The sequence below is a fragment of the Callospermophilus lateralis genome, chromosome 17 (genome assembly GCF_048772815.1).
Source record: "Callospermophilus lateralis isolate mCalLat2 chromosome 17, mCalLat2.hap1, whole genome shotgun sequence".
Classification (NCBI taxonomy): domain Eukaryota; kingdom Metazoa; phylum Chordata; class Mammalia; order Rodentia; family Sciuridae; genus Callospermophilus; species Callospermophilus lateralis.
Window position 1 is genome coordinate 44,420,524 of NC_135321.1, and position 14,517 is coordinate 44,435,040.

General features: G+C 34.8%; 1 protein-coding gene across 3 annotated transcripts in view; it reads left to right on the plus strand.

The window, feature by feature from the left end:
- Positions 1-14,517, plus strand: part of Znf521 (zinc finger protein 521) — a 271,525-nt gene that overhangs the window by 134,297 nt on the left and 122,711 nt on the right. For 2 of the 3 annotated variants that reach the window (XM_076837080.2, XM_076837078.2), the window contains one exon: positions 13,000-13,084. In XM_076837080.2, the coding sequence (XP_076693195.1) occupies positions 13,000-13,084 (85 nt within the window). The remainder of the gene's footprint in view (positions 1-12,999; positions 13,085-14,517) is intronic. The other variant, XM_076837079.2, reaches the window with a different exon arrangement.

A 14,517-nucleotide genomic window follows, 5' to 3' on the forward strand; every position in this document is an offset into this window, starting at 1 on the left:
AGTTTGGGTGTTGGGTGGCAGCAAGTCCAGTTCCCTCTGGTATGCTTTTCTGACACTCTTAGGTGTAGTTATTTTTTTTTAAAGACCCTATCAGCTCACCTCTGTATGGTCCACACAAGTCTCTACAACGCTTCTGTCAGGCAGTGTGCTGGGTTTAGGAGTTCAGGAGAAAAACAGCTGTTGCTCACTAGGTGAAAGGAAACCTCAGACCGCAATAAGAATAGATACTTTGAATATATTGCAGTTTCAGCTTCTCTAATCCAAAACTCTGAAATCTGAAATGCTCCAAAATATATAAAATGATATAAAATGGGAAGTACTTAGCAAGACCTTGTCTCTAAACAAAAGAAAAACTAAAACACAAGGTCTGGGAATGTGGCTCAGTGATGGTGGGTTGCAGTGAAAACACAGACACACACAAAAATATATTATAAAATTACTTTCAGGACCTGTGTATGGGATATATATGAAACATAAATCAATTTTGTGTTTTGACTTGGGTCCCATCTCCCAAATTTTTCATTAATATACAGATATTCCAAAATCTGAAATAATGTAAAATGGGAAGTACTTCTGGTCTGAGGCATTTTGGGTAAGGGGATGCTTAACCTGCCTAACGAATTTTGTGCTACAAGTGAACCCTGAGAACTAAGAACTCTCAAAGAAGGGAGCGATTAGGGGCAGGAAGAGGCAGTGGAGAGGTGGTGCTGTTTTAGTCAGCTTTTTCACTGCTGTAACTAAAAGATCTGACCAGAACAATTTTAGGCAAAGAAAAGTTTATTTGGGGGCTCACAGTTTCAGAGGTCTCAGTCCCTGGACAGCAGACTCCATTCGTTGGGGCTAGAGGAGAGGCAGTACATCATGGAGAAGAGGGTGGCAGAGGGAAGCAGCTCACGTGATGACAACAGAGAGTCCAGATACAAATATATATCCCAAAGCCACGCCCCCAATGCCCCACTCCTCCAGCCACACCCTACTGCTCCAGTTAACACTCAGTTAATCCCTATCAGGAGAGTATTCACTGGTTGGGTTAAGACTTTCACAGCTCAATCATTTCTTCTCCGAACTTTAAGTAGCCTTGTCACTTTTGTGAGCTTTTGGGAGACACCTCACATCCAAATCATATCAGGCGCTGTAGAGATGGTTCCTAGCCCAGTGCTGGGCTCTAGAGATGGTTCCTAGCTCAGTGCTGAGAGGGATGTTGCTATTCTAATACTCTCCTGATACACACACACACACACACACACACACACACACACACACATACATGTACTATTACCTTTGTAAATACGAAGAACATTGTGGGATTTTTTTTTCTTTTTTTATGAAAATATATTTTTGGAATGATGAATGAAGAAAAATTTGAAAAATCCAGATAATTTCTGTTAACTCAAGAGGTTAAAAGGACCCTCCCATTGTACATCCCATATATACATTGTAACTGTACGGAATGCTTTAAAGTAGGTAAACTGAAGGAAGTACACCTCTATCCCAAAAAGTTACACTAAGAGTACAAACAAGAAGAGGAATACTTAAGTCAACCCCCACAGCACTGTGTGGGTGTAATTGCTAACCAGCTTGTTGAAGCAGGTGGGTTTTAGAAGCAATTTGAAGGAAAAGTTAAGAGTGGACTGACACGCCTCAGTAGAAAGGCTATTCAAGTGGAAGGGATGGACGAGAGAAGACAGAACCCAGGATAAAGTCGGGAGAAGGAAGCAAAATAAGGACTGTGAAGAGTGGGAGGACATGCAGTAGGCTATCTCACTAGAGATAAAAGTGACAAAAGACAAGAGTAATTTGGACACTCACACGGGTAACTGAAATGACCAAAATAAGAAGGATTATATATTGTAGATAAGACACAAAACTGCCAGAACATGAACTATTCCTCTTGATAGAAGAAAAATTGGAAGGATAGATTAGGAATATAAACAAAGGAGAATAACCAGGAGTCCACAGGAACCTCCATCTCAAGAGAATTAGAAGGAAGTAGAGGTTTTTATTTTACAACAGACAGGTATGAAACATACGCATTTAACCTATCAGGTATAAAGAATGATGATTTGCATTGCAGGATGTATAAGGCCAAGCCCTGCACCTACCCTTAAAGAATTTCCAGCCTTTTGGAGAGATAGATTCATTTTGTTGAAAGGATGAAACATGTAATGACTTATAAGAGAATCAAAATAAAACATTTATGATCTAATATGTGATAAAAACTGTTCTATGAAGGGTTAATAAAAACTATTTAACTTCTCAACTTGATTTTAGGGCAGGAATTATATACTTTAAGAAAATATTTCTTCCTGGGTGAGGTGGCACATGCTTATAGTCCCAGCAGCTTGGGAGGCTAAGGCAGGAGGATCACAAGTTCAAAGCCAGCCTCAGCAACTTGGTAAGGCCCTGAGCCACTTAGCAAGACCTTGTCTCTAAACAAAAGAAAAACTAAAACACAAGGTCTGGGGATGTGGCTCAGTGGTTAAGTGGCCCTGGGTTCAATCCTTGGTTCCCCGCACCACCCCCCCCCCAAAAAAAAAAAAAAAAAAGAAGTAGAAGAAGAAGGAGAATGAAGAAAAAAGAAAGGAAGGAAGGAAAGAAAAGAAAAGAAAATATTTCTTAATGGAATATGTTTTTGTCTGCCTCACAAAAATTTCTCCTGGTTTATAGTAAGATTGTAAATAGTACTGCTACCAATCTTCAGGATGAGATCTCTAAAGTGAGACAACATACTACACCTGGGCCTGCTATTTCTCCTTTCCAAATATGCCTTCCCCAAAGCTACCAGCCACAGTTCCCGATCTTGCCATCTGCAAGACAGAAGGCAAATCTCAATGACTTTTAAGATGAAAATAGTCAGTATATGATTGAAACAATTGATATGGGAATTAGCCCCTATTTTGTTGTAAGACAAACAATTTGACTTCTTCCTTTCCTCCTTGGATTTGTTAGTAAGAGTCATTATAATCATTATTTTACTACCCCCAAGTCTTTTTTTAATTAATTATTTTACGTATATATGGTAGCAGAATGCATTACAATTCTTATTACACACACAGAGCACAATTTTTTCATATCTCTGGTTGTATACAAAGTATATTCACACCAGTTCTTGTCTTCATACATGTACTTTGGATAATAATGTCCATAACATTCCACCATCATTTCTAACCCCATACTTCCTCCCTTCCCCTCCAACCCCTCTGCCCTACCTAGAGTTTGTCCATTCCTCCCATGCTCCCCCTCCCTACCCCTCTATGAATCAGCTTCCTTATATCAGAGAAAACGTTTGGCATTTGTTTGTTTGGGATTGGCTAATGTCACTTAGCATTATCTTCTCTAACTCATCCATAAAATCATGCCATAATTTTATTCTCTTTTATTGCTGAGTAATATTCCATTGTGTATATATGCTATATTTTTTTAATCCATTCATCTATTGTAGGGCATGTAGGTTGGTTCCACCATTTAGCTACTGTGAATTGAGCTGCTATAAACAATGATATGGCTGTGCCTCTGTAGTATGCTGTTTTTAAGTCCTTTGGGTATAGATCGGAGAAAAGGATAGCTTGGTCAAATGGTGGTTCCATTCCCAATTTTCCAAGAAATCTCTATACCACTTTCCATATTGGCTGCACCAATTTGCAGTCCTACCAGCAGTGTATGAGTGTACCTTTTCCCCCACATCCTCAATAACCCAATCAATAAATGGGCCAAGACATGAACAGACACTTCTCAGAAGATAATATATAGTCAATCAACAAATGTATGAAAAAATGTTCATCATCGCAAGCAATCAGAAAAATGCAAATCAAAACTACTCTAAAATTTCATCTCACTCCAGTCAGAATGGCAGCTATTATGAATACAAACCTACCCCCAAGTTTTATCTTTCTTAAATCATAGGAATGTTTACAAAACAGTTGATGTAGGAAGCTGACTGGAATTTACTATGAATCATAAATTTCTTTTTAAAACTAGGACCTAATGAAATAGTATAGCCATGTGTAATTAAAGGCAAATTCCACACACACACACACACACACACACACACACACAAACTTAAGTGCTTGGTGATTTTTTTTTCTTGAATTTATTATATAATTCATTTAGTCTATTATTCAGTCTCTTTCAATTCACTAATTTCTAGGGCCAGGCATGGTGGTAGGGAGCATTGCTGGCAGATACAGGCAGCTGTAGGTAGCACCTTGTGAATGGAGGTGATGGGTGTAAGATGGCTCATCAGATTGTCCATGGGTTAGGCAGTAAGTGAAATATACTGACTTCCTACTTTCTGGACAACACTATAAGAGATTTGATTCAGGTGGATTTGCCATGGCAGAGATGAACAGCACCTGAACCCCTAACATTAAATGAGATCATTTAGAAGAAGGGATCTTACCTGGAGGGTCTTAGTGACCTGAAAAATAAGGGACACAAGCTGGCTCCCTTGGGAAAAACTCCAAAATGTGAATTAAGGGAAATGATAGAGTGGAGATGAAGAAGTCAGCCTAATAAGGCATCTCTCTCCATGGAAAGCTTAGGCTCAAAATCAGTTTTTAATGTGAAACATCAAGTTCAAATACACAGATAAATTTTGAAGCAAATCTGTTAGGAGACAATTTTGAACCTGTGATGATTGTTTTATTATTTTTTATTGATTTTGTATTTTAAAATGATTCATTATGGTTTTCAAGGTAATAAATGAGATTTGTTTGGTGTAATATATGGAAATGACGTCATCTTTTACTCTAAGTTTTGTTTTTTAAAGAATACTTGTCAGATTTTCCTGAAGTCCCTATTATTTCCTGGTTTTTGACTATTGATGAAACCTTTGGAAACAAAATATTTTAATACTATTTTATCTACTATTTGAAGAGAAACCAAGAAAAGATTTTTTAAAAATTTGTTTTTACTCCTTAATTTCAAGATGAGTCATAACTTAAATGTATATCTTTGTGGATTTTAGATTTTATTTGTAGCAATAAATATGCTTAAATAAATATTCTTTTATTCCTTAGTACCATTAAAAAATTACAACTCATCCTTTAGAACAAATATCTTTTTCAAGGTCCATTTTTAACTAGTTAAATTTTGTCCTTCTCCTTTTTCTCCTGTCTACTCAACCAAAAGCACTCTTCTTTAATCTTGTTTCTGTTCTGTATTGTTTTCCTCATTCTACCAAATGCCTCACCAGACTGTGAGCAACTTGCCTGGCATGTTGTAGGCACTTTGTAAGCTCAAGAAAATTATTCCCATTTTGGATTTTAGATTAACTCCCAGGGAGCTTTGCCTGATTCTCCCAGACCATATTAATGTGTGGCTCTCTGTCATGTTTTAGCTATCTTCTCTTCACCACTTACTGTCATAGGCACTTGATCTTGAGCTGTTTTGCCACGTCACTTAAGCAAAATACTTGTGGCATTTTAATGTTGTGTGTTTTCTTTCCCTAATTATATTGAAACTCCTTGAGGTAGGAATTGCGTTTATTCTTCTTGATTATTGAGATCTTATCATGAGCCAGGCATTGTGCAAAGTGCTATGTAGTCTTTATTTTGGGACCTTAGCCACATCTGTAAGACAATGGTATCCTTCTTTTAACTACCTCTAGACTACACAATAGAACATTGATGCTTTCATTTTTTAGTGTATCATTTGGTCAGGCTTTTCATTATTAGTAGCTTTCATTTCATTTTTCTCTCTCTGTTCAGTGACTTATTTTCATACTAATATAAAATCATTTGGAAAATGACTAGGCTATTAGTAAAATGCCTAAATTATTGAGTATTTGTGAAAAGCTGCGGATAATTACTTTCATTCATATATAGTATCCATTTCCTTGCCAAAAAAAAAAAAAAATACCGCCAAGTAAAAGTACTACTGATGCTAAACATATTTCATTTGTAATTAATATATTCATTCTTGGAATGGTAATATATGTTCCTATAAACCTTGAAAACAGATTTTTTCCCCCTCTACCTAGTTTGAACCTTTATACACAGTTACCTCCCTCTTCCTTTCCATCCCCCCATCCTGTAACCAAATTATGATATTCTTTATGTTATTACTTTTTAAGGCTTTTTAAATAAATATTTATTTAACCCTTGTTAATTAACATAAATATAAATCAGTGGAGTCTAGGTGAAAGAAATTTTAATATGATTCTATGGTCCACTCCAAAGGGTGAGAACTAACCTTTGACAAGCATCTTTATCGTGCCAGACAGTTCTTATCATATTTCATTCCACTGCCGTAATAACCTGTCAAGTAAAGAGTAATAAAGGTAGTTACTCTTTAATGCCAGCATGCTACATAGTAGGCACAGTACTAAGCACTTTTATATAATTCTTACTTGCTTCTCACATAACTCTGAGATGTAAGTTTTATTATTTTTAATTTACAGGGAAGGAAACTAATACTCGGAGTCATTAAATGACTTTTCACACAGCTAAATGATGAAGCCACTAAATAGCAACTAATTGCAGAAAGAAAATTCTAAAGTTTCTTCCCTACTAAGACTGCTGGATAGAGTTGGAATGAATATTTTATAGCACCATTTTAAAACATCTTAATTTCAGGGTTCTGATGGGGTTTGAGACCAGACTTACCTTGATAGACACTGCCCAAGCTTGGGATTGGTGACTGAGAGGGAGCTGAGGGCTGTGGCACGTTCTGGGAAAATGGCTTTGTAACATTATGCTTTGATGTTCCAAACGTACAGCAATGATAGATAAAACAGCAAAGTAGAAAACCAAGTGGACTTAGTCAAACTCCAAACAGTTCTTCATCTTTGAGATACTTAAAGCAAATAAAAATTCAACTGGTTATCAAGGCTGTTATCAACAGGAAGTGGTAATTAGTGTTTCATCCCAATGAGACAAAGCCAAATTCACTATTTAGACCAGGGCCTGGGTGGCAGAGGGTATGTATCAGTGGTAGAATGCTTGCTTAGCATGTATGAGGTTTTGAGTTCCATCCCATGCACCACAAATAAATACAATAAAAATAAAGCAGGGCCTGGAGGCCCTTCCTTGCTTATGACAAGAGACTGAGGGGGAAAAAAAAAATTCTGTTGTTGACCATTACTTGAGACTAGGGTTTTTAGCTGGAGGGTTAAAAGAATAGGAACAGAGTCACAGTTTTGTGACTTAAAACTGAATTAGCTACGTGCTGTGCCTGTGATTAAATGTGCAGTGTCTCTTCTATCCTTGCAGCTCAGCAGGTGCACAGGAAATGCCCCTCTGAGAGGCTCTGGTCCAGCAGCCTGGGATGGCCTCATAGAAGCAGGCAAAACTACTGGAAAGGGAGGAATGAGCACAGAGAAGAAAAGCTTTCACTACAAATGGGCTTCAAACCAAGACTCCAAAATATGTGAATGAACCTGATTCTAGCAAAGCCCACACACACAAAAGGAAAGATCTGATGAGTATGCTGAGACACTTAGAAAGATAATTCAAGAGTGATTTCTACTAAGAGTGATAATTTTGAAGAAAATCCAAGCAGGGGTGGGGGACAAATGTTTAAAATTAGAAATGTTATGAATGAAAAATAGTCTTTGAAATAAAAGCATTACTAGATTAAACAAACTAGACTGGACAGCAGTACAGAGAGAACCAATGGTTTGTCAGAGGGCAGAGTTCACCTCTATTAGAACACAGAGAAACAAGCAACTCCAATATTTCGGGAGAGCAGTTCAGATCCAGGGAGGATGGATGGGAAGGCTCCAGTCTGTCTAATGGGAGTTCTGGTAGATATGAATGGAGAGTTTGTGAGAGAGACTTAATAACTGAATAATTTGATTGCTGAAAATTTGGGAGTTTAAGTACAGACATGGGACCTCAGATTGGAATTGTTCTTTTAGTATTGAGCAGGACAAATAAGTATACAAATTTAAAAATATTGTGATAAAAATACAGAAACTTAAAAGCAAAAAGGAAAATAGACCAAGGGACTCTGAGGAGCCAGATCTATCCTATGGATCTCAGTCAAGCAACTGGGAATGGGAGCCTAAAGCCCAGGTGACCAGAAACAGTGCCTTCACCATCCTGAGCTACTTCCCCACTGTCTCCAGCATTGTCAAAGACCAATGTTTTACATAATTCTAAGGAAAGGCTCCTTTTAAAATGCATCCAAAATGCAATTGTAAATTTACCTGCAAATGAGCAGAGTATAAACTGTGTTAAAACCCAGTGGGAGGGAGGCCAGAGAGGAATCCTGGCCTTGGTTGTGGTGTTCACAACCAGTATGACTTTGACAAGTCACTTAATCTGTCAATGTGGATAATAATCCTTCCTTTATCTATTCTTACAGCCTGTTGCAAGAGAGTTTTGTGAATAGGAGTTCTTATAGACTGTAAATATGATAAAATCATGAAAAGTTATTGTACTTTATTGTAGAAATGACTGTGAGCTATGTTCCTGACCTCTTAAAATTTACATACTAGATTTGTGTTTAAAACAAAAGAGACTACACAAAAAATTTTAAAATCTTTTTAAGGCTACTTCTAACAACTAAGCACAAATTATTTGGGGGGATATAAAATGAATAGTATAGGTGGGGTTAATGAGATTGGGTTTAGCATAAAAAAACTATAAGTTACCATTTTCATTTACTTACTTTTTAGTATGAAAATGTTCACACATAAACCTAGGTTAAATAATTGTTAACATGTAGCCATATTTGCTTTCTCCATGTATGATGTGTATATGTCATATGCATTTTATATATTATTTATTTATTTATTCTGGATCTTTTGAAAGTAAATCACAGACATAATGCCATTTCACCCCTACATACTCAGCATGCATCTCCCAACAAAAAGGATGTTTATCCACATAACTACAGTGTGATTGTCACATCTGAGAAAGTTGCCTGTAATTCCTCAATAGCCCCCAATATCCATTTGATATTCAAATTTCCCCAAAAGCCTCAAAAATTTTTGATACCTGTTCTCTATCCAAGTCAGGTCCCACACATGACATTTAGAAGTTTATTATTTTTCATTCATCTAAGAGTCATCTCTACTTTGTCCTCCATGATATTGACTTTTCTCAGACAACATACCAGTTCTCTTGAAGAATTTTCTGGATTTCTATTTTATTCTCATAGTAATATTTGCTCCTCTATTTATATATTTGCTGGATACTGGTTTGTTAGGTTGAAGGGCTTGATTAAATTCAGGTACACATTTTAGATAAGACACGAGAGGCACATGATGTCAGATTGTTCCATTGTTAGTAAGATTAAGCTAAATATTCTGCATTGAGTAATTGCCACTTGCTAAATTCACTGTAAAGGTACATCTTTCTCTTTGCAGTGATCAAGGGATGAAATTTGAGTACCTCCAAATAACCTTTCACCTAACAGTTTCAGCAGCATCCATTAATGATTTTATGGATTTTTTTGGCATAGAGAAATGATGGTTTTCTAATTTTATCATCATTTCTGTCATTCCTCTACAAAGAACTTTCTTCATCAAATAGGTGTGAGGTGCTTTTCCTTCTGAAAAAGCAAGATGCTTCTGATCCTTTGATGACCACTTTTCAGAAAAATTAACTTTAGTTGCCTCTGATGGTGATAACAGAAATTAGTTGTCTTTTCAGTTTTTAAGGATTACTGTGGACTCGCTGAATATTTTTACACATTTGTTAGTTAAAAAAAATTAAAGCAATTTACACCGACAAAGTATAATTTTTTAAAATTCATATTTTAAATTATTATTATCATTATTATTTAATTCAATGAGATTAAATGTGAAGTCCATATAGAATATAGATCAAATGGAGAAGGATAGGGTTAATCAGAATAATTTTAAAAAACTATATATTATTAAAATTCCTTAATCATTTTTTTTTTTAATTTATGAGATGCTCTTTTCTGAAAGTCTCAGAGTACCTTACCCAGAGTATAACTGAAAACAAGAATGTCAAAAAGGCACATTTAAATTGTTCTCAAAATCAATCAAAAATAATGAGGTGCTGGGAAAAAGTTGTATCCTTGATAATTACATCTATCAGTATCAGAAAACAAAAGAGAACAATCAGGAAATGACAATCCCACTCCCAAGTAGCACATTTAAAAAGGCTAATGAAAAAAAAGTCTCTTTTAAAAATTGTACTAAATTAGCATTTCAAGTAAATTGACAACCTAAGCTTTGATGAAGGCCAATCTGGGGCCCAAACAATGGAAGTTCTGTTTCTACTTTTATCTGCTTTTAAAAGAAATGATCTCACTTGACTTTTTTTTGTTGTTGTCTTTTATATAAATGGGAATAATTGTCCTAAGGGAGAACTCAGTCCTCTTGTACTCTGCAGAGGTCAGGTCACACCTAGATTTGGGGCTGCATTTGAGGTTGTATTTATTAAAACATGGACCTGGAGGAAGGTAGACAGGATGGAAGGTTGTTCCAAGCATCGCATGTACGGTGCCCCTAATTTCAGCCTGAAAATGGGTTAATGTCACGGTCCTATTAGACAAGGGATTCAACAGCTCTTTATAGCCACAGCCCCATGTTAAGACCAATGGTTGAAAGTAGTGGAAAAGCAGATTTGGGCCTAGAATTAGAGCGAATCCCCTCATAATCTCAGCTCTACAGAGCTGAGGTGGATTTACTTCTAAGTGAGCTCTCCACAGCTGACACTGTCTAGAGGCTGACACTATCCAGAGGTTACAGTTCCTTTACTTGGAAGGCAATATACAGGTGTGCAGGGGTCTCTCAAATATTTTGCTAAGAATCTATAATTATAATGAGGGATGCTTTAAAGGTCATTTAGAATTATCTTGTTTTTTTTTTTTTTTTTTTTTTAATTGAAGGGGAAAGTGAATTTTACATCATGGCTTTAAAAAGAAACTCCTTAACACATCCCAATTGGCATGTCATTGCTTTGTTTTTTGGAAATATGAGAGGCCTGGTGAGGTAGAGTTCAAGCTGCAGTGCTTTAAAATCCTGGTACATTGCTTTTGATCACATTAAATTCTTGTCAAGCTGAAAATTTAGGAGCTCATAGATAAGAATATGACCTTGTTAGTAGAAAAAAATATATATAGCATTTTAGATATCATTTTTAAGGGTAAAGAGAATGAGAATTTGAATTATCAGTAGTGACAAGAACGTTTTCTTCTGATGATAAAAGAAAACTTACATACATAGATCTTTAAATGTGTCATTTCAGTGTGAAGATAGTAGTAAGTGCTGGTATTTTATTATTTTGGCTTTTCAAGTGATTTTATTCTTTATTATTAGACCAGGAGAGAAAAAAAAGGTCCTAGTATATTCTGCCAACATATTCATCAGTCATCATTTTTGGAGACAGTTTTCGACATATTGTATGTTTTACTGTGCTAACAAGAGAAAAGACTAGCCATTAAGTTTATGTTTCTTTGTTTTTCAGCAAGGTCACATATCAGGAATAATGCTGGAAGTATGCTAATAAACAATATATAATGTAGGTCATCAGGGAGTAAGAAATATTTTCTAACTAGTTCTAAAGGGAAATATTGTTAAAAAAGGGATAGATGTTATTTACACAACACATGTTGCTCTATATGTCACCATCAAAAGCATCTTATAAACAGCTCAGTGTAGTAAATCTTCCTTGGTGATTGTCAGGGTGTTTGAAGTCTGTGTTAGATTTAGATTCAGCACAGTCAATTCACAATATGCCTAATGTACAAAGACCATTAGATTATTTAGACAGCTTCCATTGGAAATATACCTGTACTTTTATGGTTTGCATGGAATATTGTCTGTGATTGTGGAAAAAGATGCCATGTTAAATTACAATAACTAGGAAAAATTTATATTAATGGCATTGATAATTTTTTATTTCAAATTAAAGGATTCTAATTCGGGGACTTAACTTTGAGGTTTTTATATCCTAAAGAATTTGAGTCCTTTAAATTAATTATAATTTAGGAGACCAGTATTTACTATTAATATCATTAGTAAAACAGTTTTAGATGATTGTAGATGAAATGATAATTTGGTAAGAATAGTTATAACCAAATGTCATTTATGTGATTTTACAAATGTAATTTTCTCACATTTGGGAGATTATCAAAAAGGATTATTTCATAATGGTTTATTTTGCTTTTTGAGATGGTTTTTAATTGTAAATATTGAGTTTCATCACAAAGGAATTTCTGTAACTGTGTGTTCTGGAAAGCATAACCAATACTTTATTATTGAGTTCATCTAATATGAACTGGGACTCAGTAATAAAGATATGAAATCATAAGGGCTGCTTTTATCAGGGAGCCTAGCATTTAGAATTAAGAGAATTTATTTGTCTTTCCAGCTGTGTGACACTGTGTCATCAGGCACATATTCATACTTCTCTGGGCCTTAGTGTCATCATTTACACTCTTAGAACTATAATAAAAAATTCTGCTCCAACTACTTTATAGGACTGTTGTATAGAGTAATAAAATAGTGTTAAATGTTCACTATGATGTGATTTGTTTATAGAAGAAAATATATATTTAAATGCTTGTCCTTTGCAACTTCTAAAATGTCATCTAAATTTCAGACTTTGGCTAAAATATCATCATCTCCAAATGTCTTAGTCACATTCCATAAATCTTAACTTATTAGCCACTGTAGTTCTAACTCTCTAGAAACAGCAACACCCATTATTTTTGTCAGAATGAAATTGTGCCTAGTCTTCAAAGATATTGATCTGTTCATTCACATGTTACAGATTCTTTTAGTGCTAATTTCTGTTCTTTAAGAATCTTTAAAAATATATATTATTTTGTAATGATGTGTTTCTGTTTCTTCTAAACGTTTGCAACAGAAAATATGGTGTTGAGATCAAGTGACAAAGTCTTAGAAACTCATTGAACTTTGTCCAATCACCCAGCCCCTGTTGTAAGTTAGTTTGCAAAATATGTGGAATCAGCATTTCAGAAAAAAATGCTCTGAGTATGATTTTTCTTTTATAAAGAAGCAAAAAATAAGATGTGCATGTGTCTAAGTAATTCTGTTTATACTTGTTTTCTCAGAAGAAGACCTATCAGTGCATCAAGTGTCAGATGGTTTTCTACAATGAATGGGACATACAGGTTCATGTTGCAAATCACATGATTGGTGAGTGACACTCTACACCTTATTATAGATAGATTTTTCTCTGACTTGTGTATATTAGTGCCTATATAATTAAACAGCATTAGAGATGAATTAATTGTTCAGACATCAATGGATTACCTAGGCATGATTGATTTTTTTTATTCCTATTATTAGATCTGATAAGGCATTAGCACGTTTTATTTTCTGCAAGGGCTAGTTTAGACTTCTGCAGAGGATTATATATCTACTGCCAGTCAAAACACAGGTGATTAACAAATTAAACTTCTAATCATTTTTGCATTATTGAAAACTAACAGGAATGGTTAATGAACTGGATGTTAGCTTTCCATAGAGTTTTAGACAGGTTTTAATTTCAGAAGTTATTATGGTAATGGCACTGCTGTGTGTTGCTTAAGCATCTTTGTATCAAAATCTAAAGTGGGGAGTTTTTGTGATAGGGAAACATAAATAATTTAAATTGCCATAAAATAGTTTTTTATGTATGGTTTCAACAGCCTGGAAATAATCATAATCATAAAGATCATGTAAAGAATTCAGTAATCATTTTTTATTCCCTACCAAATTTTCCACAGATCTTTATAAAAATGGTTTGGGGAGAGAGCTCTGAAGTCATTCCAGGCCAATGGTTTTAGGATTTTTCATTTATTACATGGGCTTGAAATAAACGTATAATTTTGTCCCTTATTCATATTGTCCCATTATCCCTCAATTCCTTAGGGGTTACTGCCTATGTTTTTTAATTTGATAAGCACTTAGTAATAACACTAAGAGTTTTACCAGCCAATTAAACTTTATCAAGCAGATCTTTTTCTACCAGTAAAATAACAATTGCTATTACTTTGCACTATATTTGTTACTCATTTGTGTTTTTATACTATGAGAGTTTTTAATTTCATACTCACTTCATGGTATTTTATAATTCCATAAATAGTTATAATATAATATTTAATAGGTTCAGTTAGCCTTGTGCTCTCCTATTGTGAAACTTTGTATGACAAGGAATTCAACATTTTTGACTCCAAATTTGTTTCCAGGGGGAAACAAGTTTGATTATACAACAATCAAAAGTATTATAAGAATTTTTAGAAGGGTTGCTCCAACTGTCATTACTAATCATTAAAAACAACTATAACAAAACTTCTGATGTTTGTGAAAATTAATGAAGATAAATGTAAAAGCATGATGGAAAATTGATTAATAGTTTTTCAATGGGATTTCCCTTTACAGTTTTCAAATGATGGGTCTTTAGTAGGATTATTGCTTATACAAGAATCACTTAATTGTGTGAAAATTAACATATACATAAGAGCTAAAGTATTGATGACTTTATATTTTCCAGATTTAAGCACTAATATCATTAGTGATTTTCTGATGCATTAAATAGTGTGTTCTTCAATGTAGCAGAATGACATTGATAGCTTTTCTAAATTTCA